Here is a 23,997-nt window from a genome sequence, read left to right as displayed (position 1 = left end):
TTTCTTTCAAAGGTTGGCTTTTCTCTTTCTGGCGCATTGGCTAGGTAGGAAATCGGCAACCCTGCTAAAATGGTTGCCAATTTATACTGGCGAAATCCCACAATGACAGTTAAGCGGAGAGTTCACGGGGGCAGTCGACCCGTTTTACCCGCCGGCTTTATAATGAATTGAATGTTCTACAATCGCTAATATACAGTAAAACATCTTTAAATATAAAAAAGATGTTCAGAAATCAACTTATCTCGTCGATTTATGTTTTTTGTGGCCAGAAACACATGTAATTGATGTAATAGCATAGTGTAATTGCAGGTGCCCGAATGTAATTGCATTGGACGTTTCGGTATAAACTTTTATGCGATTATGCCTGCCACACGAAGCGTAAACTTTTTGGCATTAAATTCTGAGTTTATACGAGAGTTTACGCTTCATGTATCGCCGGCTTAAGCATAATCTTTTTGGCATTAAGGCCGGAATACACGAAGCGTAAACTCTCGTATAAACTCAGAATGTAATGCCAAAAAGTTTACATTTGCCGTTTACACGGTGTAAAAAAGGTTATAGGTCCACGGAGCATAAATCCTAGCGTAAACGCTGTTTGCAAGCGATTTGCCCCACTACATTTCCTGTTCGTGGTTTGCATTAATAGTGAGTGATCATTACTAGCGTTTTTAATCTTTTTCTTCGGAAGAAAGATCCTATTTTTCTCACAAAAGTCGATTAAAGGTCAGTGTAATTCGGATTACACGTCTCAACCCGGTCATGTAAACATGTTCAAGTGTAAATTAATTTTATATTTACGCTTGAGTTTACGCTTCATGTATCGCCGGCTTTACACTCTGAGTTTATACTAGAGTTTACGCTTCATGTATCCCCGGCTTTATTACCGATATCATTTTCTTGGAAAAAGTCATTTAGTTTATGAGTGGGGATGATTTAAGTGAGGAGCGTCTCTTCGTTTTTTTTATACATTTCAGCTTTGGAAAAGGGGTATCACATTTTTATTGCTACTCTTCTTATTATACATAACTCATCATACAAACTCAAAATTATTCCGAGATATTTAGAATAACCCACGATTCTCACTGATGTACGAATATGAATTTGTGCGGGTTTTTGTTTACAGACGCCCCTTCACAAAAATCATCGCATCGCATAAATGATTGAACTTTTCCCAAGAAACAAATATCAGTCTTTACAAGTGATTATTTTTCTACCAAAATCAATTGTTATATTTCCATGTTCGTAATTAAGTGCTACACATGCATTAGTTTGCAACGCGTAAATGGCGCGGCAAGCCGTACAAATATGAATTTATATTCGCATCTTCATGATCCGTAATGGGACACATTTCTTGAGTAATTCTCACTAAATAGTCGTAACATAAATTTGTTTTCAATATATTTACTAAACCCTAGGCTAGATTTCATTTATTTATAATAATTGATGAAGATTATGCCCCCACTTCTATGGTTGAATAAATGTGCATTATTCATTACTTGAATTATTATTAATGTTAATTTTCCATTTAAATATATCAGTTAAATATGTTATCCTATTAAGCCTGCTCGGCTCGGATTATTTTGATAATAAACAAAAAAAACAAATATCAGAATTTACGAACAGCGGATAGCCCCAGTTGATTAGAAGAATAATCGCTAATTTATTTCCGAAAGGATGAATTAAATGATTTTGTTACATGAATGATTTGCAAACAGAAACTGCCAAATTATCTGTATGAAGTAAGGCAAATTCACTGATGGATTCCTACTCTTCGCCAATGTTGCGATATTTCATAGGATTCGGTTCAAAAGTTAGTTTCATAATTGAGGAAGGGCGGAGGGAATTTATGTACCTCAAAAACAAAATTTTGTTTGTTCCTACGCCTTCCTCCCTTTCCTCTTGCAATAATTTACGTTCTTGAGATTCATTTACTTTTTGGAGTAGTAGCTTGATTATAGGACCAATAATGTAGTTCTATCTGAAATAACAAGAATGAAAATCGTATTAGAACTATTGACTTCCATGAAAAATAAAATATGGTTGTAGTGCATTACTATGCGAAGCAGTCTTAAAAAAAACTGTGTCAATGATTGCCAATAACTTTTTTAATCTATAGAATTTGGACGTTATTTGCAATAAAACTTTAAAATTGATGTCATAATTATCTATGCTATAATTATGACTCGTACTTATATATTAATATAAACTGGCGAAATGAATGAGAAATTAGATTCATCACCAATTTTTATTATTTATTCCATTAAATGCATGTAACAGATATCCTTGAAACGTAGGCAATAATTTGTGAGCGTTGTCACTGATCATCGATATCATTGAATGTGCGTCTACCTGAAAGACTGTTTAACTGCGGTTACCGCTGTAGTAATGTTTACTTGTATTGCTAATTCCTTGTCCGACGGTAGGTACCATCGTTGATTGTGTACCACTTGGCTGCTGATGACCCGTTACTTGTCTATTCGACCGTTGTACATGGTGTTGTTGCACGCCTTGAACTGATCCTTGGGAGTAGTTGGAGGGACGTTGAATTGGTGATGGATAACGTTGCCCTTGTGCAGATGATGGACGTACGGAAGTAATGCAGTTTCCAACAGCTCCAATAATAGCAGATGCAGTATTTCCTGAGCCACATCCTCCCGAGCCAGGACCACCGCAAGTAACAATAACTTGATTTCCAACTTGGTTAGACAGCACATTACGGCTTGAATTAGGTAGTTGGGCGCTTTGCGTTTGCGGTAAAGTCTGTGGTGTAGATTGTTGCTGTGTAGGAGGACCTGGTTGCTGATGGGTTTGAGCATGTTGCTGCATTAGTTGATTCTGGAGATCCCACTACAGTTTTGGAGAATAATTTAAAATGCTATTACTCGAATTGTAAGTATAAAGCCATATGAGATGTAATTAAAGGAAGGAACAGTTTCCGCTTCAACATTTATGGTGTTGTGTTAACACGAGAAACCAAACAAAATTAATTAGAGAACATTTAAAATAATTATTTAAAAAAATATTCAATGCAATATCACAAACACAGTATAAATATATATGGGAATAAACGTAACGTAATATGTTTTTTTTTGTAGTTGCTATAGGATATGACCACGATATGCTATAGCATATTCAATTGCTATAGGATATGACCACAACGTATTTGTACGTATTACATTTGAACGAATATATTTAAGATTTTCGGATAGCACTTGCAAATAACAGAAGAACATGGATTGATAAATTAAATACTAATATGAGGAAGATATATTTAATAAAATAATTCTAAACATTTGATAGTGTATACATTACTTTTTTATATTCTACGTTTTGAAATTAAAAACATGTTTAAGAATTTTGTATTTTCTCTTAATTTTTAAATTGTTAACAAACAGCTAAGAAAGAAATTTCGAAAATATCGATATTATCTTATTTCAAATAAACTTCTGCTTCACATTATATTTTTTATCCAAATATAAGCATTTTGATTTAAAATAAACTTGTTCGTAACGAATTACCGTAAAAATCATCTTATAGAAAATAGTTGGTAGACCATGAATACTTTTATGACTAATAATATTAAAAAAAAGCAATTAATTAGAAAACACGATAATTTAGAATATCAATGTTATAAAATAGCTTTATTAAAATGAGCGTTGATTCATTTCTTTATTTTTTATCGACGACTGGATAAACAATAAACCACCAACACCGTAGCAATATTTCTTAAATGCCTATGATTTTTTGTGGAGAATTAAAATTTGTGGAAAATGAAAATTGATACAAAAACGCTTCTTTTGCATAAAAAACACACATGTAATCAATGGAATAGGAAAACACATAGACTGAAAAGAACTTGCACTGACACAATAAGAACAAAGTGCAGAATAATTTTGTTAATTTGGCGAGGCGAGAGAAATGAAGCTCAGTTCTTTTCTTAAGCATCCAAAACAATTTTCAGACAAGGGGGTATATTTTTCAGACCAGGGGGCAGTGAAGTCTACTTGGGATAAAAAGGATAGAAACTCACTGTATCCTGCTGTTGTTGCTGTTGTTGTTGAATATGCGATGGTTGCTGCGGTTGATTCGATTTCATGAAAACAGCGTTAGCATTTGATGCATTTTGTGAACTGTTTGACGGGCCACCACGGTATTGCTGCTGTCCAATTACAGGATTATTCCCAAGCAAAGGTGAGCTAAGAAACTGTGAGCCATAGTTGGGCATTTGCTGCTGCTGGGGGGGAGGAGGTCCATTCGAAGGATTTTGACCTCCATGCCCACTATACATATTGGCTGTAGCAACTGCAGTTGGTATGCCATAGGCTTGCGTTGAACCCGCGCTTGCACCGAAAAATGCATTCTGCCCACTCGCGGAGCTAGAATAAAAATTCGCAGCAGAATTTTGCAGGGGGGCCGGCGGAAACATTCCCATATACTGCCCTCCATAAGGAGGCTGCCCGACTGCTCCCCCACTTTTTGATCCAATGGTTCCTATTTGCTGAGAGGTTGATTTGACCGAAGAAGACATCAAAGAATTGTTATTCGATGATATAAGCATTGTACTGGGATTATTGAGCTGCGCGGGTTGATTTCCATATGGTGATTGAACGGATCCCAAACGAAACTGTGATGTAATGCTTTGGTATATCTCTGGAGTAGGATTTGCTGTTGGAATATTAGTTGGTGTAGCCATGTAAGCATTATATGGCCCTGATGCCCCTGATGTGCCATAGTGTCCCGGGAACTGTGAAAACTGTGATCTTCCGTTTGCTTCGAGCTGGAATGCATTGTATAATCCACCTTGTGATGTCATAGCTGCGGCTGAGTTGTAAAGCACTGCTGGCGGAGACGGTACAGCTGATACTCCATACTGTGCGGGATAGTAAGGTTGCGGTGCAGATGGAATAGTTCCACTTTGCATTGATGGTGGTGGTGATAGATCAAGATTCCCAGTTTGATGCATACCTTGTTGCGTAGGTTTTACCTTGCAAACATTTGCACTACTTGCTGCAGCTGCAGCAGCTAACACATCTACAGAGTGCTTGTTTAAAGAAGCCATTCCAGCGGAGACTGTCGGATGCTGCTGTGTACTAACAGAATGTTGATGCTGTGGTAAATGTTGATGCTGCTGCGGTGGCTGATGCTGATGTTGATGTGGTTGTGTCTGCTGCGGTTGCCTTTGCTGATTTTGTTTTTGCTGTTCTTGTTGCAACAACTGCTGATCTTGTTGTAGCTGCTGTTGCTGAAGATGCAATTGTTGGTGGTGCTGGTGCTGGTGCTGCTGCTGCTGCTGCTGATGCTGTTGTTGATGATGATGATGATGTGAATGATGTTGCTGCTGTGGCTGTTGCGGGTTTTGTTGATGCTGATGGACTTGCTGGAGTTGTAGTTGTGATTGCTGATGAAGTTGTTGTTGTGGTTGTTGCAGTTGATGTTGTGCCTGCTGTTGGTGGTGTAGCTGCTGGTTATGAAGCTGTTGGTGAGATTGCTGTTGTGGCTGCTGAGCTTGTTGAATCGTAAGATGTGTTTGCTGAATATTTTGCGAAGCAGCTTGCGTATCTAATGATTGCTGATGATTTGCAACGTAACTTTTGCTGCCCTCGTCTGTTTCAGCTGTTACGGCACCTGGAACTGTTGCAATGACTACAATCCCTCCCTCGGACACCGCATCTGTTGCTTTGTTTGCGTTTGAGTTAACGAAATGGCGACGGTCTAGCGCACCCTGATCTTGAGGAAATGTGGAGTATGGCGATTGACCTTGAGATGTACTGAGTTGGTCTGTATTGCCAATAACATTATGTTGATAATTTGTGGAATGGCCCGGATGCATTACTGTACAATAACTCGCCGTAGTATGTACTGCTGCTTCATTCCCGCCTGATCCAGAACTCGTTACTATAGAGTCATCCGCCACTACATCCCTTTGCTTTGAAATACTTGGCATTTCCCAAACCTTCTTAACGCTGGCGATTTTCATGTTCAAATCCGCTGTTGAAGGTGATACGATTTTCTGTACTGATGTAGTTGTTGCATTTGAACTTGAATTATTCGATGACAGGCAAGTAGAAGTCGACGGTGTTATCGCTGTACATTGTTTTACTACCTTATTTGAATCAATTAGCTGACTTATGTCAGATTCAAACGCAAATGACTTTATTTCTTGCTCAAAGTCCGTATCTTTTTGATATTTTGCTCCTTGGTACGAGTTCGTAGGTGTATTTAAAGATTGCAGTTGCTGGTGTGGAACTGATTGAGTCCGATTTCCTACACCTGTCGTCAACGAAACAGAGCGATGAGGCATAGTACCGACAACACTTTGCAAACTTTTTCCCGCTGTTACAACATTCTCGTTGGCTGTTCCAGATGCTGAACTTGTGACTTTAAAAGCAGCATTTTCCAGTGCAGCCTTCCCAACGACTGCAGCGCTATTAGTCATTTTGTTATTTTGCGGACGTTTCGTGGTAGTGTTATTATTGCCCACAACAGTTACAGAAGTAGCAGGGCATGCATTGTTCATAGAAGATCCAAGGGCTGCGTTGGTTGGCGAGGACACAACAGCTGATTTATAGTTCGTATTTTCAAAAATGATCGTTTTTACGGGAGGTGAACTTCCATCTAAATGATGCTTATTATTATTATCAGTCTTTACGTTCATTGATACGCTCTTATTGGAATCTTCCAATGACTGTTGTTTAGGTTGTGCCCCGCTTGCTGGGTTAGGCACCGTTTGTTTCGGCGCTTCTATATCTTCTAATTGTGCGAAGGAATTTCCTTCTTTACACAAATCTGAGTAACGACCATCTTCCGGAACAGCAATTCGATCTGTTTTTGTTGTTTTACAACCATTTTCATCATAATCACAACTGAATTCAGGAGTTGCTCTTCCTTCATCATTTTCGTTCCTTCGCATTCTACTACAGTCAGTTGTTCCTTCTTTACTAGTTTTTTCGATGCGAGATAAATGGCTGTTTAGCACATTACTAGTGGTAGAGGAAAGATTGCTTAGAGAAACTGCATGTTCAAAACAACTATTGTTTTCAACACTGTTTGCTGGATGTTTTACTTTTTGACTCAATGTTCCTTTAGAAGTAAAAACTGCCGACGACGTCAATTTGTTTTCTAATGAGTTGCGATGTTCAGACGATAAAGCATTTTTTTCAATGGGTTCTTTGGACAACACTATGTCCTGGGTATTTGTGCTGTGTTTGTCGATCATTGTTTGTTTAGGAATAGCCTCCGAAGCCATTGCAGTTTGTGGAACTGTCAGACGGGATAGCTTGTCACAATCTTCATCGGGAGTAGTTGTTATTTTATCATTCTTATCTTGCGCATCTTCTGTCGCGTCGTTACTAGATTTCGATACATTTCGTGTCCAAATTGCAGTTGTACTACTGGTTTCAGTAACTGAAACGCCTCCCTTAGGTTGATTTTCCGGATTACTTGTTAAACTGATAGTACTATCACTGCTTCGGAAAGGACTTTTAGAACTAGGTGGTCCATAGCAATCTACCTTTTTTCCAATAGGCGTTGCACCTCCTTGTCCTGTTTTTTTCCTGAATGAAACTGAAGATAACGCCGACCCAATATTAACATTTCCTCCACCTCTACCGCGTCGCGATGGTTCACCACGAGGAGTGAAACCTTCTTTGACACAAACATCCCCTTGTATAGGTTTAAAACCGGACCCAGAATTCGAACTACCATGACGATGTTGCGGCTGGTAATGGTGCTGATATTTAAGTCCAGCAGCACAATTTGCATTCTTTTTCATGTGCTGATCATCTTCAAATCCCTCCTCCGAAAAATCTGACTCACTCCAGTAATCCTGATTGTAATTACGACTGCCAATCTTTCCAGCACCTCGGGAACGATTCCAATTTGTTACTGTGTTTCCTCTATTTATTCCACCTTCCGAATGCTGGTGAAAGCTAGTAAGATTGTTTCGTGTTCCTCCGGCAATGCGAGAATCATGTCGTCGATCACGCGGTGGTTGCTGAACAGACGTTATTTTCTTTTTGATTCCAGAATGATGTTGCAAATTATTAAAATCTTCCCCTTCTTTGCCAAACGTTACGTTGTTTTTAGAAACTGATGTCTTCATTGAACAAATATCTGATCCATCGGATGTGCGATTATTATTTTGGTATTCAGAAATTTTTATGTCATTAGTAGAAGATGGAATGATCAGAGGTTCTACAAAGTTTTCCTTTGTCCTAGATTGGTCATGATTTTCATGCTTGGCTCTAGAAATATCCTCGTTATCATAACAGGGCATTTGTTTATAGTATAATCCTTTGTTAGACTCAAATACGTGCAATTCATCATCTAATAAATTTTTGTTTGACTCGCTCGAAATTTGCAGTTTTTCTTCGTCCTTCTCTAAGAACTGCATAGATGCTTTGTTTGTAACTGCATTATTTAGCACCCGATCAGTAAGAGAACTATCAATTCGGTCACATGTAGACATAGTAAGGGTTGCATCATGTTTTAACAATGATACTGCACATTCAGTCGATGGCGAAGATGCTTGAAATTGATCTTCTGCACAAATATCTTCATCCCAGGAAGGCTTTTGAACGAAACTGCCAGAATTCGCTAATGAGACTTTAGAACTAGCATATTCAAATTGTTTATGTGCGTGATGATTATCATCACTAGAGATCCTATGTTTATGCTCTCCACGTGATTTCTCCGATAACCTACGTGGTGCAAGCGGAGGCGTACTAGACCCAGTATTTAGTTGGCTAGAAGATTCTCTTTCATTGTTTACTGAAAATTCTATGTTCACAGTAGGCTTACTGTTCCGTTTCGCTGCATTAAGTGAATTGTCACGATCTTCTTTACGCTGGTCTCGATCACATGAACGATCCTCTATATCACGCTCTACCTCTTTATTCTCACGTTCGTTCTGTTGACAGCGCTTTAGTTTTCCCTGTTGATTTTCCACTTCTACACGATGAGCCGCTTTAGCAGATAAAAAGTGATTTTGTTGGTTGTGAATAAATCGAGGGTCGTATTGCTGCGAAAATGGTACTGGATCACTCTTTGCGTCATCTGCATCACGGCCAGCCACTCCTTTTCCTCCTATACGACAACTATTTTGACCATCAGGGATGTTAAGGGTATTAGATACGGATGTGTTCCTTTCAAGTTTGCGTCGTTGGAATCGTGGAGGTAAATTTGATTGAAACGACTTTGAAAATGCAGGTGCATCCCAATTCATTGCGTTTGTTCCATTTCCAACATCGCGATCTCTGTCATTTCTAGTACCCAGGTATTCATACCGATCTCTAGTTTCAACTCGTTCTCCACTTTTAGCAGTTAGTTTAGCCGGAATTGAACTCCATGGTTCAGTCGTATGGTCCGATGTACAATATGGTTTGTTTTCTTCAGCAGCATTGATAGACGTATGTGTGGCCTTGGAAGTTACTTTCGAGGGAAAAATGTCATTTCCGGATATAATACTTGCAGTAGCAACTTCCTCAGATTTTTTGCGACTTAATTTCCTTTCTAGTTCTAGCAATTTTTTCGTTGCAGCCTGTTTCCGTTCTTGCTCACGTTTTTGATCTTCTTCGCGTCGTTGTTTTAATCGTTCCTTGGCTTCTGCGACATCCAGCACTCCACCAACAATGCTAGAAGTTGTGGCGGGAGTCGTAATATGGCGAGAATGTTGTCCAATATTTCTTTGAAGCCCTTGCTCGCCTTTTTTCCCATTGATGTCATTTTCAATGTCTTTGTTGTGATTAGTGCCCTTTTCTTCTTTAATTTCAGGAATCAGTTGTGAATCATATTTGTTGTTGTCTGAATCTGTTAAAGATGTTATGTTAGGCTCCATTTCATCATCAGAAAACTCTAATTTCTGATTATAATCGAATTCATAATCTTTTGACCATCCTTCATCCTTCGAAATCGCTTCAAGCCGTTGCAGTTCTTCATCACGTATAATTGGGCGGACAACTATTGACTCTTGATCGCTTAAGCTTCCTGAAGATATTACGTTGCGTTGGTCATCTTTCATTGCAATAGTATCATTTACATCTGAAATCCCAATGCCAACACGAGGAGGAATCGCCGAGCTTAAACTCGCTATTACTCCTGTGAGATTTACACCACCTCCTCGGTGCCGCGATAATGACGGTGGTCCCGCACGTCGTCCTCCATAATGATGATCGTTTAACATCGCCTCTCCTGAATTTCCTTTTTCATGACTACCTGTCGAACCGCCTACGCCGTTTCCATGGCCAAGATTGCGAGTTCTTACTGAAGTGCTCGATGTTTTGGGAGAATAATTTGCTCCAACTGACCCTACACGTGAATTTGTATTGTTTCTTGGTTCCAAGGAAACATGATGAGGAAGTTTTCCATGTGATTGTGCAAAACTTGGCATTACACTGTTGCTGCTGCTCCGTTGAATCGAGGGTATTATCACATGAGATGGAAGTTGTGAGGATGAAGATGAAACCATTAAACCGTTGTTTGGAATACCAGTAGACGCAATATCGTTTCCCCTCATAAACGACGGAAGAAGAGCTCTGAATTGAGGTGGCATTGGGGATTCTGTTAGATTTTGCGATGGAACATTTTGGATATTGTGTCCTCTCGCATCTTTGGAGCCACTGTCCATTGAAGAAGCCATTGATGAGGAACAAGTAGCTGCACCAACTCGAGTACCGCTTGTGTGTTGATGAACCCATGTTTTTGTATCTCCTTGTGATCGCAAACTTAGTAGACCAGCACTTGAGAGTTGTTCTTGCTGCTGTTGTGTAACTTTTATCGCGTTTGCACCAGCTGATCCGGTGTCGTCTAACGACGGAAACTCGATCTTTTGGTAATTAAAAAAAAAGACATTGAAAAACGCGCGATACAATAAAATATTAAAATTATTTACCGTGTTCCATGTAGCCGCAGGAGGTATGATACTTGAATTTGATAGATATTGTGGATTATTCTGGGAGTCTGTATCGGAGATTGATTTGCAATCCGTTAAGGAGAAACTATTGTTGCTTCTGACATTAGCTTGACTAGTAATGCCGTTATTGTTATTGGTTTGCTCCAGACTCCAACTACCAGAATGGTCTGTAGGATTGCCTACTTCAGCTTTTAATGAAGGAAGATTTGCCGGTGCACGTCGGGCCGACGGAACTTTACCCAAACTTTGCATACCATGTTTACGAGGTATCGTGCTTTTCTGCGTTGATGGTTCCAAAGATTCGCCCTAAAGAATATTAACGTCATAGTTTATTCCAAAGATGTTTTTCATGCAGTACAAAGAATCATTAAACTTACCCGACTGGTAATGTAAAGCTTGTTGATATCTAATGCAGCAAATTTGGGTTTTGCAGTGCGCTCCCCTTTAGATCCTCCCAGAGAATTCATGCTGCAAAAGCTTATTCATCGACGTACTATCTTCTAGGGAGATAGCGTTACACTACTTTTTTACCAATGATGGTAATATAATACAATGTTCGATCAATTTTCCAACAATTTTCGTAATAATTCTGGAAACAAAATATTTTAAACAGGAATGAAATTTTGCCATATCGCATGTAATATATGTTGTAAATAACTTAAAACAAAAATTTTGCTTGTACAAGATAGATTGTCATACTTCTTTTTTCTTTGTTGAAATAATTGTACTGTAAACAAGCCCTGCAAGCATTGATTGTAATTTGTTTGTTATGTGAAATATTGCTTTTTCTTTAACGAAGTGTTTAGAGCAATCAAATATGGGCAAAGGCTATGTTTGTCCATCACGCAGTATACACAACAATACTGTATACTATACAGTACTATTCCAAGTTGTTGATCATTCTAAGTAAAGTTGAATAATCACCGTAAAGGGTCATGTAAACTAAAGCACCATAAAAGCATTTATGTTCAATGAAACTGAGTACATGTATGTAATATATTGATTCTGTTTGATAAGCTGTTGGTTTGAATAAGTAAACGATACGATAGGTTGTGAAACATACCTCAAAGTAGATTGGAATTGTTGGCGGCACGTTGCAAAAGTCTTTAATACCCGGTCTGTATCTCAGAATCAATTATGGACTTCAGATTAATAGCCGAAAGAACTAATTGCATTTGAACAATGAAACAAAAAATACCACATGTGCCCTGTAAATTGGAATCAAGGGCTTTAACAAAAAAGAAAGAAGAAAATTGTGCAAAACATAAAATTTCATATAAAAAAAATAAAATCAAATATAAAATTTATATTAATTAATTAATTAATTATATATATATATATATATATATATATATATATATATATATATATATATATATATATATATATATATATATATATATATATATATATATATAAATATATATAAATATATATATATATATATATATATATATATATAAATTAACATAAACTTTAAATATATATAATTCTTTCATACGTTGAACGTAGTGCATGTATGTGTGTGTGTTGTTAGTAACCGCGTTCGTGTGGCTATTACGCTTATTTATAGATATAGCTGCTATTTCCACCTCGATACATTTTATTTCCTGCACATCATCACTTTCATATGAAATCGTTAGAGCATATCTGTTTCTTTTCTGGCTAAATTTCACCATACTTTAAACCAACGCGCTTCATCCGTTTACCCCTAAATTTTACTTCCGACATATATACGGTTTAACTGAATAGAAAGATTAAATAATTCTATTCAAACACTTGCTTATCACGTAGAAAACCTCAAGGAAAATTATCAGCTCCACATTATCATTAAAAGCTTCAACTCACCTTGCTCTGTTACACGAATTTATTGCCGTAATTTTAATTTTAGTCTCCGTGTAGATTTTATTTCATTGCACTTTTCCGTACTTGAAGAGGATTTCAGCCGATGAAGGATTTCTAAAATGGCGTCACCTCGCCAGCTTTTCTTTTCGCTCGCAGTAAAACTGGTCATCTCTGTTTTGCACTATTTTGCCTTCTTTTCTGACAACTTCGCCGTGCAAAATTCACCAAAAAAGCATGAAACAGAATTCACCAAAAAAGTATGGAACACAGCAGCCAATAAGCCGGCGATAGACGAAGCGTAAACTCTAGCCAAAGTGTCTATAGGGCTAGAGTTCAAATTGTCTATAGGAAACAGGTGAAGTCATACCGAACAAAATCGCTCGCGACGATTAGAAAAATGAATGAAAAAACTGACAGTTCGTGTCTATGTTTTGATTGCGTTGGACACGCTGTATTGGCTTTGAGATGTAAGAAATCCGTAAAGAAAGTTAAAGTTTTTCCAGTTTTTCAGTGCTCTGATTGTTCTACTTTGGTGGTTTTAAGATGCCTTATAGGTTTTGCCTAGCTGTGTTTTGCAAACTCTTCCTTATCACTCTTCCTTTGGATGCGCCTTGCGATTGGCAGACGATCTGCCGAGCCAGCGTTCTTATATGATGAACAAAGCGCGCTGGAGCTGCCTTTATTCGGACAGAAGAACCCACTCCTTCTCCTTGCTGCTCCGTGTTCGGAACAAGCGAAGAGGTTTCACCTTCGCCGGATCTCTGTTCGGACACGCGACAACACCCTCCTTTGAATGCACTGAGCATATAGCGCTGATGTGATTGTCCATCACACTCCGATCGTCTCCGTCCTTTTGTCCTTTAACCAATAGTCTAAGCCGACAGTGACCGGCTATCGGTGGAAGCCGGATCCGGGCCTTTTCCACTCGTTTCAGAATCAGAGATAGCCGGCGTTTTCGGCCCCTGCTGACACGTTGTTAGCCACAGCGGGGCTGCTCGTTTGTTCTAAAATTAGAAAATGTATCATTTAAACGAGCAAAAGTAGATAATATACCTGATAAAACCATTGCACTTTTTCGGATTCAAACACACGCTGGTTTGGTGATGAACGTAAACAAGCCACGAAATGTCAAAAAAAACAAAAAAATGCAAAAAAGAAAAAAAGTGCTATGACTTCACCTGTTTCCTATAGACACTTTGGTGTAGGGAGCGAAAACACAGCGAACGAACGAACATTGCTGTCAAAGCAAAGTTGTTTCCACACAACAAGTTGCGTCTAAACGAGCGCGAATGTTCAGCGAATGGTTCGCGACGAAGTTTATTTTTACGTCATCCCCATACAAGTGCGCGAAAACTTGATCGCGAACACATGAATGCCCGTGTAGGGAGCGAATGCATCGCGAACGAACGAACACTGCTGTCAAAGCTGTCATTTCATATAAAAGTGTGACTGTTGTAGGGCTCTGAAGTGACTGTTGTAGAGCTCTGACGAAGAACACAAGTTTTCGCGAAGACTTTTGCTCAGAGTGGGCAAAAGTCGTCGCGATGCATTCGTTTGTCGTGTGGAAGCAACTACAAACGAATGCGTCGCGACAATTTTTGCTCAGTCTGAGCAAAAGTCTTCGCGAAGTCTTTTGTTCTTCGACAGACCTCCGCCAGAGGGCTTTTTTTATATGAAATGACAGCTTTGACAGCAGTGTTCGTTCGCGATGCACCCGTGTGACAGAAATCGCTCACCGCCACTCAAATTGTCCTGTTAAGAGACTAACAGGACGCTAACAGGACGCTAACAGGATAGAAATCTTGCTGCTGTTTACAGGGCTTTTGCGCATGTTTGGTGCCATTTTCCACGCATTTTTGCGATGGTGTGTGTGTCATCCTACCGTACCCCGGTGCCCAGTAGCCCCGCCCCCTAAGATATTTCGGATCAATATGAAGCACGCAAAAGCATAATTTCATTTTCACCAATTTTATTTTCACCTTTGAATCGGACACTCTGGTGCTTATTCTGTAACTTTCGATTACGATGGCCTCAGGCGTTCGATGATTCATGCGAATTTCGAAACGTTTCGAAAACAATAAACAATTCAAAATGACAGTTTGAAGTAAAAAAAACTGTTTTTTTTACTTGTTAATACTATGTTTACTAGTAAAAAAAACTGTTTTTGTTAATTAACTTGTTTTTTTCGGTATAAAAACGACTTAACCTTTGTAATAATAGTATACGATTAGCAGAAAGAAATTATTGATGCACAATCAGGACGCTATAACTGTTTTTCAGATGCTCGATGCTCGATGTAAACAGAACGCCAGCTGTCGACCACAAAAATGCACTCGACATGCAGGCGATCGTGACCACCAAATGAACACAAAATGAACCAAATGAATCGAACGCCTGAGGCCATCGTAATCGCAAGTTACAGAATAAGCACCTAAACAGAACGCCAGCTGTCGACCACAAAAATGCACTCGACATGCAGGCGATCGTGACCACCAAATGAACACAAAATGAACCAAATGAATCGAACGCCTGAGGCCATCGTAATCGCAAGTTACAGAATAAGCACCTAAACAGAACGCCAGCTGTCGACCACAAAAATGCACTCGACATGCAGGCGATCGTGAACACCAAATGAACACAAAATGAACCAAATGAATCATCGCCATCGTAATCGCAAGTTACAGAATAAGCACCTAAATTCTTGAACCTGAGAATCGTTTCACCGTCTCGAGGTGTTGTTAGCTGCCGTTGCAGCGTCGGTTTGCTTGATGGATGTGGGACGCTGCGACTGTAGTGCTCCACAATACCGTTGCGCACATGCAGTATAACAAGAATGTTAAACACATATATTTATTAGATAGGTCGTATTTAAATACAATTTTTTTCTTAAATCCAAACTTCCCAATCCGATAAAGTCGTTAGTATCGGCAGAAAGCAGTGCATCGCTGTTGCAATTGTAAATTGTATTACTAAATCTTTTCAAAATCATTATAAGCAATTGGTGAAAAATAAGAACTTATATAGAAATAATTTTAATTTTCAAAATCGATTCTTATCTCTGCGTGGAGGGAGGATTAATGTGAAAATTATTCGATTGTTCTCCAGTCGATCCAGCAGGAGATAATTGTTTTTGATGGTAGGATAGCAGTGGTGTCGTTGTCGACGATACATCTGTGTATAAGAAAAACATAAAATGAAAAAAAGTATAACGAGGAACGTTAATTGCTCCACAAATAAAATTTGTGTATGGTCGATTACCATTATTATTTCCATTATGAGCTGGGTTGGGAGTTGATGGTGGTGAAGGTGAATCTAATGAGATCACAGATGATGAAGGATCTTCTGAAATAAAAAAAAAACTTATTAACGAGGTTCCGCTCGGTAAAAGACTAAAATACCCCCCCCCCCCCCCCCCCCCCACTCACAGTGAGTTACTGAGTGACCGAAAAAATCGCTAATTTCAACATTTTTGGTAACCTAATCTTTATTGAAATATGCGGAAACGTAAATTAATGTATTGCGGAAGGGAGGAGGGGAGAAAAAGTTACACTTAGGTGCTTATTCTCCTAGTCGTTACGCCTGCATTCTCTAGACGCAATTCATTTGTTCATGTTTGTGTTCATTTTGGTGTTCATCTGCAACTACTTTCGTGTGCATTTTTGTGATCGACAGCAGGCGTTTTGTTTACATGCAGGCGATCGTGAACAGCAAAATGAACACAAAATGAACCAAATGAATCATCGCCTAGAGGCCATCGTAATCGCAAGTTACAGAATAAGCACCTAAGCACCAAAAACAAGTCTGTGGTGCTTATTCTGTAACTTGCGATTACGATGGCCTCAGGCGTTCGATGATTCATGCGAATTTCGAAACGTTTCGAAAACAATAAACAATTCAAAATGACAGTTTGAAGTAAAAAAACTGTGAATTAACTTGTTTTTTTCGGTATAAAAACAACTTAACCTTTGTAATAATAGTATACGATTAGCAGAAAGAAATTATTGATGCACAATCAGGACGCTATAACTGTTTTTCAGATGCTCGATGCTCGATGTAAACAGAACGCCAGCTGTCGACCACAAAAATGCACTCGACATGCAGGCGATCGTGAACACCAAATGAACACAAAATGAACCAAATGAATCGAACGCCTGAGGCCATCGTAATCGCAAGTTACAGAATAAGCACCTGTATGTTTGTATGTTCACGCATCAAACAAAATCTACCGGGGCGATCTCTACCAAACTTGGCACAAAGATAGCTTATCACCCCAGATGATAGGTTCGGGGGTCTTTTTTCCAGGATTCACCTCCCATCTCCCCCTTCCAAATACCAATGTATTAGAAAAATGCATAGCTCTGGTAGTTTTCAAGCAAATTTCTCCAAAACTCTCAAGCCGGGGATACATGAAGCGTAAACTCTCGTATAAACTCAGAGTGTAATGCCAAAAAGATTATACTTATGTCAAAAAGATTATAGACCGGCGGAGCGTAAATCCGAGCGTAAAAGCAAGCATAAACACAGCACCAACATGAAGCGTAGCGTTATAAAGAATTGAATGTTCTACAATCGCTAATATACAGTAAAAACATCTTAAAATATATAAAAAGATGTTCAGAAATCAACTTATCTCGTCGATTTATGTTTTTTGTGGCCAGAAACACATGTAATTGATGTAATAGCATAGTGTAATTGCAGGTGCCCGAATGTAATTGCATTTGACGTTTCGGTATAAACTTTTATGCGATTATGCCTGCCACACGAAGCGTAAACTTTTTGGCATTACATTCTGAGTTTATACGAGAGTTTACGCTTCATGTATCGCCGGCTTAAGATGTGGTCTTTGCGAAGCGAAATTGCACCTATTTGACAGATTTTGGCCATCGACACAAATCTAGAAAATTTGAGCTAAAGCGCATTAATAATATCTGTGCAATTTCCATACATTTGTGATTCCTGAATTCTTTTTCCGCACCTCTGTGCATTGTGTATAGGATCTGCGCTAGCTACACTATGTATTAAATTGTATGCTATATACACTAGTGTCTTACCAGTTTCTTTTGTTCGAACAGGTGTATTAGATCCAGCCGAATGGTGACCAATCATTGATGAGTTTGATGAGGAAGACGTAGGATTATTGGAACTAATGATCGATCGGCAGTTGGTTTTACGATTTGAACGTCCTTCATCTTCCGAATCACTAAGTGTTAAGTCAACCTGAGCATGAGAATTAATGAGTAAGTAAATAATTTGCTGTTCGGTAACAATTAACAAAATTGAATTACTGTTTCACTAGTAGTAGTTGAAGTTGGTTCATTGACTACGGATACAGAAGATTGTGTGATGATACTGGTTTTTGGTGGATCGTTTGTTATTAATTCTGTGAGAAGTACAGAAATGTAATCAAAATTAACTGTAGAACTAAGCACTTTAACAGCAAGTTACCTATATCATCAGATATAACTTCCACCTTCTGTACAGTTTTCCCCGCGGTATTGTCAAACGTATCACTTTGTTTTAGATGTGTGCTCCATGATCCATCCTTGTGTAGTTGTATTTCGTTATCGTCATATGATAACTTTGTGGATGCCAACACATCTTGAAAGTAACTGTAATAAAACACATGTTAAAAAGTTGTCTCTGTACATAGTATAGAGAAAATACCCATCAATAACTAAATTGTCATAAATTGCCGGTTTGTCACACACTGGACAATTCCAGGTTGGTTTCCGTTCATTCATTTGAAGATACAGTGATGCATCAAAGCATTGCAGGTGAGAACAGGTAGAAGCACTAGAAGCATAATTTAAAAAAAAGTGTTTCAAATTCAGTCTTAGGCGGATTCTGTAAATTGCATCCTACCGGCACGGTGTGCTCATACGCATTTTTCCAAGAGGGCATATCAATGATACTTTGAGCATAGTAGTAGCGATTTCAGAGTCAGCATCCTCATTGAGTTTTTCTTTGACTGTAAATTACGGTACAACACACATTACTCAAAGTTCAAAAGTACAGCGATCAGGAAATTGATGAGTTCTTTATACTTAATGCTCTGGTAAAATCTGCAGCTTTAATTCCTTTGGATTTCATTCGTTGAAGAAGTTGGGGCGAAGATAATTTCCGTACAAGATAGCAGCTCACAGTATAGCCTCGATTGTATTCCGTGCACCATGATACGGTTATATGATTCGAAACTATAGGAGATAACTTGATATTCGATGTAATATTGACAGGCCTGGGTGGTCTTTTTGGTTCGACGCCTGGTTTGTTGGTTGGAATGGGATTCTATTGAAAAAAAAATATTCTCATTAGTCAGATATTTTTTATGTCGAAGTCCGCAAAATGCGAAGGATCTTACAGGCAAAGGGCAAAGTTTATTATTGACTTTCACCACTATGTTAGGTGGAAAATAGTCTTCCTGTTCGCAAGATGTTTCCAGCAGGCAAAACCGCAATTGAACTTGAATAGTGTGCTCAATCCTGTTGGAGTTGCGTATGTCGCGATTAAGTGCTATGTCCGTAGATTGTTGAGGAGTAAGACTGAAATAATACGATGCCTCCTGGACACGTTGAGACGGGTTATTAATGCTAGAAGCTAAAGTAGTTGGTTTCAACAACGTTGCAAGGACATCGAAGAAGGCCAATTTTTTTAGGCGAACGTCCGGGTGTATTGGAAAGCCTGTTGTAGCTTCGGGATAGCCAGGTAAGCCGATTCCATTGGCGTGCACTGGGCGATTTTCGCTCTGCACAGCGTTTGCATATTGTTGCTGATACATCGCTTGTCCTGTTCGAGCAGAGTTGACGCTTTGGATATGATTATTGTTGTGATGCGGTTGTGAATTCGCAACTTTACTAGTGGCCCCGCTCATGTGCTGCCCTCCTGCCGATATGAACGATTGTACGGCTATGGCAAGTCTAGGCTCTGTGCTAATTGAATCCTGGAATGACTGCTCACCAACGCTAAAGGGAATCGCTGAAGGTATTCCTGAAGTTTCCTGCTGGCTGTACGAGAATTCAATTATCCTTCGTAATTTTAGTAAAATGCTCTTTGCTTATCTTACGCTTTGCGATGAAGGTCGCGAACTTTGTGTTTTAGAACAGATATGTTTTGACGAACAAGGGTAAGAACTCGTTCCACCAGATCACTTTTACGCCCACTACGACTTATGTTATGTTCACCAAGTATATGTTGTAAATCTGATACTCTTAGCTGATACACCAATTCCTAAATAGAATATGTTGAGGGAACGATTTACGAAATAAACATTTGTGAAAAATAGGAATCTGTGATGATCTTCCACCAGCTACGCGTACCTTCAATTCAGAAAATTCTGCGGCTTGCCGCGTTTTTCTCATCTTCCGCTTTCGGTCCAAAAGCACTCTGCTGCGGAGATGTAATGTTCATATGAATTATGGGATGTTGCAGGTTTTCGTAAGCCGTGTGATTGAACAAAATCCCCAAAAGTTTCTCAAATTGTCAGACAACTACGCAGCTTCACTTTGGAAAAACAGGAAATTGTTGCAAAAAATGTCATGTAAAAGCACCGATGAGACTCCGTCAAAACTGAACGTGCGAAAGAGTCGGAAGCAGCGAAAGAGATGGCCTATCCCGGTCAGCAAATATCGCTGCTCGGATGAAAAATCCATCGTGCTTCTTAACGCGTCCTCGAAAAAAAATTGACGTTTTTTAGTCTTGATAGAACTCCCCGTGCGTGAGCGCCGCTAGTGGCTCGCCTTCGGTTTTTGATCTCCGTTTTGCGGTTAGCAACGCGTTCCGTGTTACTAAATTGTTATAAAAAGTGGGAAATTCTTCACGTTTTCACCTTTTCCGTGCTCAAAAGCCATCTTGTGGCTGTCATTTATACTTTCGTTTTTTTAGTCGATGTTGACGAACCGGAGAGGGTTGCGAAGGTAGCAAAAATGAAGTTTCTCTTAGATAAGCTAAAATTTAGTTTCATAATAAATAATCGAATCACATTTAGCCTCCATAATATATCATCTAATTTGGCACTAAAGGTCAGATATTTCATATATTTCATAGATATACTTAGCTTAATCAACTTTAACCAGGAAGATACCAAAGCAATAAGTTTTTTTTAACACATTAAACGGAACGCAGGTAAATTTTGCAGTTGTTCTGGAAATTATATGGTGAGTGTACGAGGGCTAGTAAAACATAATCTATTTAGTCAAAGTGAAACTCTAATCCAGCGCTAATTTGATTAGCAAGAAGCCGCATTTTTTTGTGTTGTGTTGGATTGTGTGGAATGTATATCATCGCCACTCAGGCTACTTTTTAAGTGTACTTTACACAGATTCCATACCTTCGGTCAACATGAAAACCGGCAAGTCGCAATGGAAACTCCAATTTACCAGTTTCTTGCTACTTGGGGCCATGACGTGGTCCCTTCATCCTACCCTTGGAAATGAAGAATCTTCTTCCAGCTTAAACGACGCACTAGTAAGTTCACAATAGAAAGCGGCATGGAATGTTGGAAATTGTATATTTTAAACAAAACAAATATCATTCATACAGTCTGCTGATCTTGCTGAGCAATATATGACGCCTACAGTAGATCCATCAAGGATGCATTTTGCAGAACACTTCGATGACTTATTCGAACACGGCAACATCGAAAAGCGCTGGATCAAATCAAAAGCTAGCAAAGAGGATGTTGCTGAAGATGTTGCAAAGTATGACGGTGAATGGAAGATTGAACAACCAATTCGAGTCATTTTATCCGGTGACTATGGACTGGTACTTAAATCGAAAGCTAAGCATGCAGCTATTGCTTCCCACCTACTGTTAAATAGACCGTTTGTTTTCAAAGACAAGCCATTGGTTTTACAGTATGAAGTCACACTCCAAGAGGGACAAGAGTGTGGAGGGTCCTACATTAAGTTACTTTCTGATGGAGATAATTTAAAACAGGTGAGCAATAATCTTGGTATTACATCATTTCTGCTGAAGATTATCTACAATATATTCCATATACACATTACCGGTTTCAGTTTAACGATAAAACCCCCTACACAATTATGTTCGGGCCTGACAAGTGTGGTAATGATGTGAAGTTACACTTCATTTTTCGTCATGTAAATCCAATTAATGGAAGTATTGAGGAAAAACATTGCAACAAGCAAAAGTAAGTGTGCAGATAATTATTGTTTTATTTGTTTTTATCTTTTTCATCTTTCTATTGGTAGAGAGAGACTAGATGACCTATTCAAAGACCGACGACCGCATTTGTATCAACTAATTATCCGTCCGGATAACACATACACTATACGCATCGACCACAAAACAATTAACGAAGGTGATTTGTTGTCGAATGTGACGCCTCCGGTCAATCCACCAGCAGAAATTGATGATCCAAACGATCTCAAACCTGAAAACTGGGATGACCGTGAAATGATTCCTGACCCAGAATCAAAGAAACCCCAAGATTGGGATGAAAACGAACCAGCACAGATTCCGGATCCTAAAGCAACGAAGCCGCTTGATTGGTTAGATGATTTGGAAGAAATGGTACCAGACGATACTGCGATAAAACCAGACGATTGGGATAACGATATGGATGGGGAGTGGGAACCGCCACTCATTCCGAATCCGCTATGTGCAAAAGCAGTTGGCTGTGGTTTGTGGAAAGCGCCAATGATTTCCAACCCAAATTACAAGGGCAAATGGCGACCACCGCTAATTGCAAACATTAACTATCAAGGCAAATGGGCTCCTAGAAAAATATCCAACCCAGATTACTTTGAAGATTTGAACCCCTTCCGAATGACAGCAATAGTAAGTTCCAAAAACACGTGTCTGCCGCAAAACAACCTATGCATCATTTCAATGATTTGGAACAACCCGCGTACTTTTTCTTTCATTTCCATGCGTAAATTCGTTTTATAGGTTGCAGTAGGAATTGAAATATGGTCCATGTCTAACGAAATACTTTTCGACAATATTGTAATCACGGATGATGAATCAGTAGCCAACGAATGGGCATCGCAGACGTTTGATCTCAAATTAAAAACTCTAGATCGTCAAGCGGTAAGTTGTATTATTTATTATTTAGTTGTACTATTTATGGAAATTTAGTGCATTGGATATAGTTAAAAAAAAATTAACTACCACAGACCAAAATGTATTGTAAAAAATATATTATTGAACCACAGGACAAAAGCCCCTTTCTCAACTATAAAACGTAATCAAAATAATATCATTGGATTTTACACAGCAAACTCTTTGGAATCGGGCTTTAAGATATATGAACTATAAACCGGCATACTGGGGAGCCTACTTTATATACTGTTCGATACCGATGATAGCATACATATGGTTTCTCTGGACACGACGAGACAAAAAGGTTTTATTTCCATACAATTTTGTTATTTTTTCATTTGCTAGAAATGTCACCGGGAATCAGTGTGAACTAGAAAAAAGAAAAAGCTTATACTATTGTTTATTAAATTGAAAAAAAAACATTTGTAGCGATTGTCAATACCCAGTTTATTGCTAGTATGTGTCTGATGCACAGTATTGCTTCCATTAAAAAATTCTACAGGAGTCATTCTTGACACGTTTTCTGAAGTACTGCAGCGCTAATCCATGGATGTGGGCAGTATTGATCGTTTTCGTATGCTTGCCAATGGCAGTTGTAATGTATTTTATATGCTTTGCAAAGGTAACCCACTGAGATGCTAGTATTGCCGTGTTCCTCTTCAGAAATTTCTTTTATCGTCTTCTTTTATATATTTGGATATCAGAACGATGCGAAAACGGTGTCTGGCCTCACGAAAAAAACGGATGACTATACTGCGACGTATGACAAAAATGCGAGCACTGAGTTGGATGGAGAACGGTCAAACAAAAACGATCTGAATGTAACAAAAAATCAGCATCATGATAGTAATGCCCAAGAAGAAGATGACGGATTAGATGATGAGAAAATCAGCGGAGAAGATGAGCGCGAGCCTGAACAATGGAATGATGAAGTGAATGATGGAATGGTGAATTTTGATGATATCAAAAATGTTGAAGCTGAAGAGGGCCTGAAAAAACGTAAAGCCAGAAGAGATTAAAATCGATGTAATTATAATTATTTTAAAAGAAATAAGCTGCATCAATACATTTAAATAAAAAAGCGACAGAATACAGAAATTACAACACATAAATTTTACTTTTGATTTGCTTATTGATTTTATTGCAGTGTATCTTTATGTGTTTGAGCTCCGTTGGGTTATTTC

The 23,997-nt window shown here is 38.7% G+C and overlaps 3 protein-coding genes across 17 annotated transcripts; 1 reads left to right on the top strand and 2 right to left on the bottom strand.

Moving 5' to 3' along the window:
* Positions 1 to 1,381: 1,381 nt before the first annotated feature.
* On the bottom strand, positions 1,382 to 12,897 carry LOC126575804 (uncharacterized). 4 transcript variants are annotated; one of them, XM_050236678.1, is made up of 6 exons: positions 12,758 to 12,897; positions 11,973 to 12,137; positions 11,287 to 11,498; positions 10,889 to 11,215; positions 4,031 to 10,822; positions 1,382 to 2,847 (listed from the first exon to the last, which is right to left on the bottom strand). In XM_050236678.1, the coding sequence occupies exons 3-6, from the start codon at positions 11,374 to 11,376 to the stop codon at positions 2,362 to 2,364; spliced, it is 7,695 nt and encodes a 2,564-aa protein (XP_050092635.1). In that variant the 5' UTR covers positions 11,377 to 11,498; positions 11,973 to 12,137; positions 12,758 to 12,897; the 3' UTR covers positions 1,382 to 2,361. The 4 variants fall into 4 exon arrangements, with proteins under 4 accessions (XP_050092635.1, XP_050092637.1, XP_050092638.1 ...); XM_050236680.1 differs by having other exon boundaries at positions 11,973 to 12,117; XM_050236681.1 differs by having other exon boundaries at positions 11,973 to 12,074.
* A 2,693-nt stretch (positions 12,898 to 15,590) lies between these two features.
* Positions 15,591 to 20,376, bottom strand: LOC126575837 (E3 SUMO-protein ligase PIAS2). 2 transcript variants are annotated; one of them, XM_050236776.1, is made up of 11 exons: positions 20,068 to 20,376; positions 19,815 to 19,978; positions 19,113 to 19,755; positions 18,799 to 19,039; positions 18,617 to 18,722; positions 18,419 to 18,547; positions 18,200 to 18,363; positions 18,040 to 18,134; positions 17,806 to 17,971; positions 16,013 to 16,096; positions 15,591 to 15,925 (listed from the first exon to the last, which is right to left on the bottom strand). In XM_050236776.1, the coding sequence occupies exons 1-11, from the start codon at positions 20,107 to 20,109 to the stop codon at positions 15,807 to 15,809; spliced, it is 1,953 nt and encodes a 650-aa protein (XP_050092733.1). In that variant the 5' UTR covers positions 20,110 to 20,376; the 3' UTR covers positions 15,591 to 15,806. The 2 variants fall into 2 exon arrangements, with proteins under 2 accessions (XP_050092733.1, XP_050092734.1); XM_050236777.1 differs by having other exon boundaries at positions 16,013 to 16,093.
* Positions 20,377 to 20,435: 59 nt separating this feature from the next.
* Positions 20,436 to 23,853, top strand: LOC126575834 (calnexin-like). 11 transcript variants are annotated; one of them, XM_050236771.1, is made up of 9 exons: positions 20,436 to 20,664; positions 20,873 to 20,904; positions 21,069 to 21,214; positions 21,290 to 21,685; positions 21,766 to 21,899; positions 21,961 to 22,549; positions 22,661 to 22,801; positions 22,989 to 23,117; positions 23,518 to 23,853. In XM_050236771.1, exons 3-9 carry the CDS (start codon positions 21,089 to 21,091, stop codon positions 23,830 to 23,832), a joined length of 1,830 nt encoding a protein of 609 aa, XP_050092728.1. In that variant the 5' UTR covers positions 20,436 to 20,664; positions 20,873 to 20,904; positions 21,069 to 21,088; the 3' UTR covers positions 23,833 to 23,853. The 11 variants fall into 11 exon arrangements, with proteins under 11 accessions (XP_050092728.1, XP_050092729.1, XP_050092727.1 ...); XM_050236772.1 differs by having other exon boundaries at positions 21,055 to 21,214; XM_050236770.1 differs by having other exon boundaries at positions 21,042 to 21,214.
* Positions 23,854 to 23,997: the final 144 nt, after the last annotated feature.

The sequence above is a fragment of the Anopheles aquasalis genome, chromosome 3 (assembly GCF_943734665.1).
Source record: "Anopheles aquasalis chromosome 3, idAnoAquaMG_Q_19, whole genome shotgun sequence".
Classification (NCBI taxonomy): Eukaryota; Metazoa; Arthropoda; class Insecta; order Diptera; family Culicidae; genus Anopheles; species Anopheles aquasalis.
Note: the sequence above shows the minus strand (reverse complement) of the source record. Positions and strands in the feature narration are given on the sequence as shown.

What these genes read in the sequence shown, in the direction of transcription:
- LOC126575804 (XM_050236678.1), bottom strand. Translation starts at nt 11,376, where the DNA reads ATGAATTCTCTGGGAGGATCTAAAGGGGAGCGCACTGCAAAACCCAAA. An exon ending in AGCTTTACATTACCAGTCGG is followed by an intron (nt 11,216 to 11,286) that starts GTAAGTTTAATG and finishes AATATTCTTTAG; the next exon opens with GGCGAATCTTTGGAACCATC. An exon ending in CTGCGGCTACATGGAACACG is followed by an intron (nt 10,823 to 10,888) that starts GTAAATAATTTT and finishes AATTACCAAAAG; the next exon opens with ATCGAGTTTCCGTCGTTAGA.
- LOC126575837 (XM_050236776.1), bottom strand. Translation starts at nt 20,109, where the DNA reads ATGAGAAAAACGCGGCAAGCCGCAGAATTTTCTGAATTGAAG. An exon ending in CGCGACCTTCATCGCAAAGC is followed by an intron (nt 19,756 to 19,814) that starts GTAAGATAAGCA and finishes ATTCTCGTACAG; the next exon opens with CCAGCAGGAAACTTCAGGAA. An exon ending in AGATTTTACCAGAGCATTAA is followed by an intron (nt 18,723 to 18,798) that starts GTATAAAGAACT and finishes CGTAATTTACAG; the next exon opens with TCAAAGAAAAACTCAATGAG.
- LOC126575834 (XM_050236773.1), top strand. Translation starts at nt 21,089, where the DNA reads ATGAAAACCGGCAAGTCGCAATGGAAACTCCAATTTACCAGTTTCTTG. An exon ending in CCAGCTTAAACGACGCACTA is followed by an intron (nt 21,215 to 21,289) that starts GTAAGTTCACAA and finishes TCATTCATACAG; the next exon opens with TCTGCTGATCTTGCTGAGCA. An exon ending in ATGGAGATAATTTAAAACAG is followed by an intron (nt 21,686 to 21,765) that starts GTGAGCAATAAT and finishes TACCGGTTTCAG; the next exon opens with TTTAACGATAAAACCCCCTA.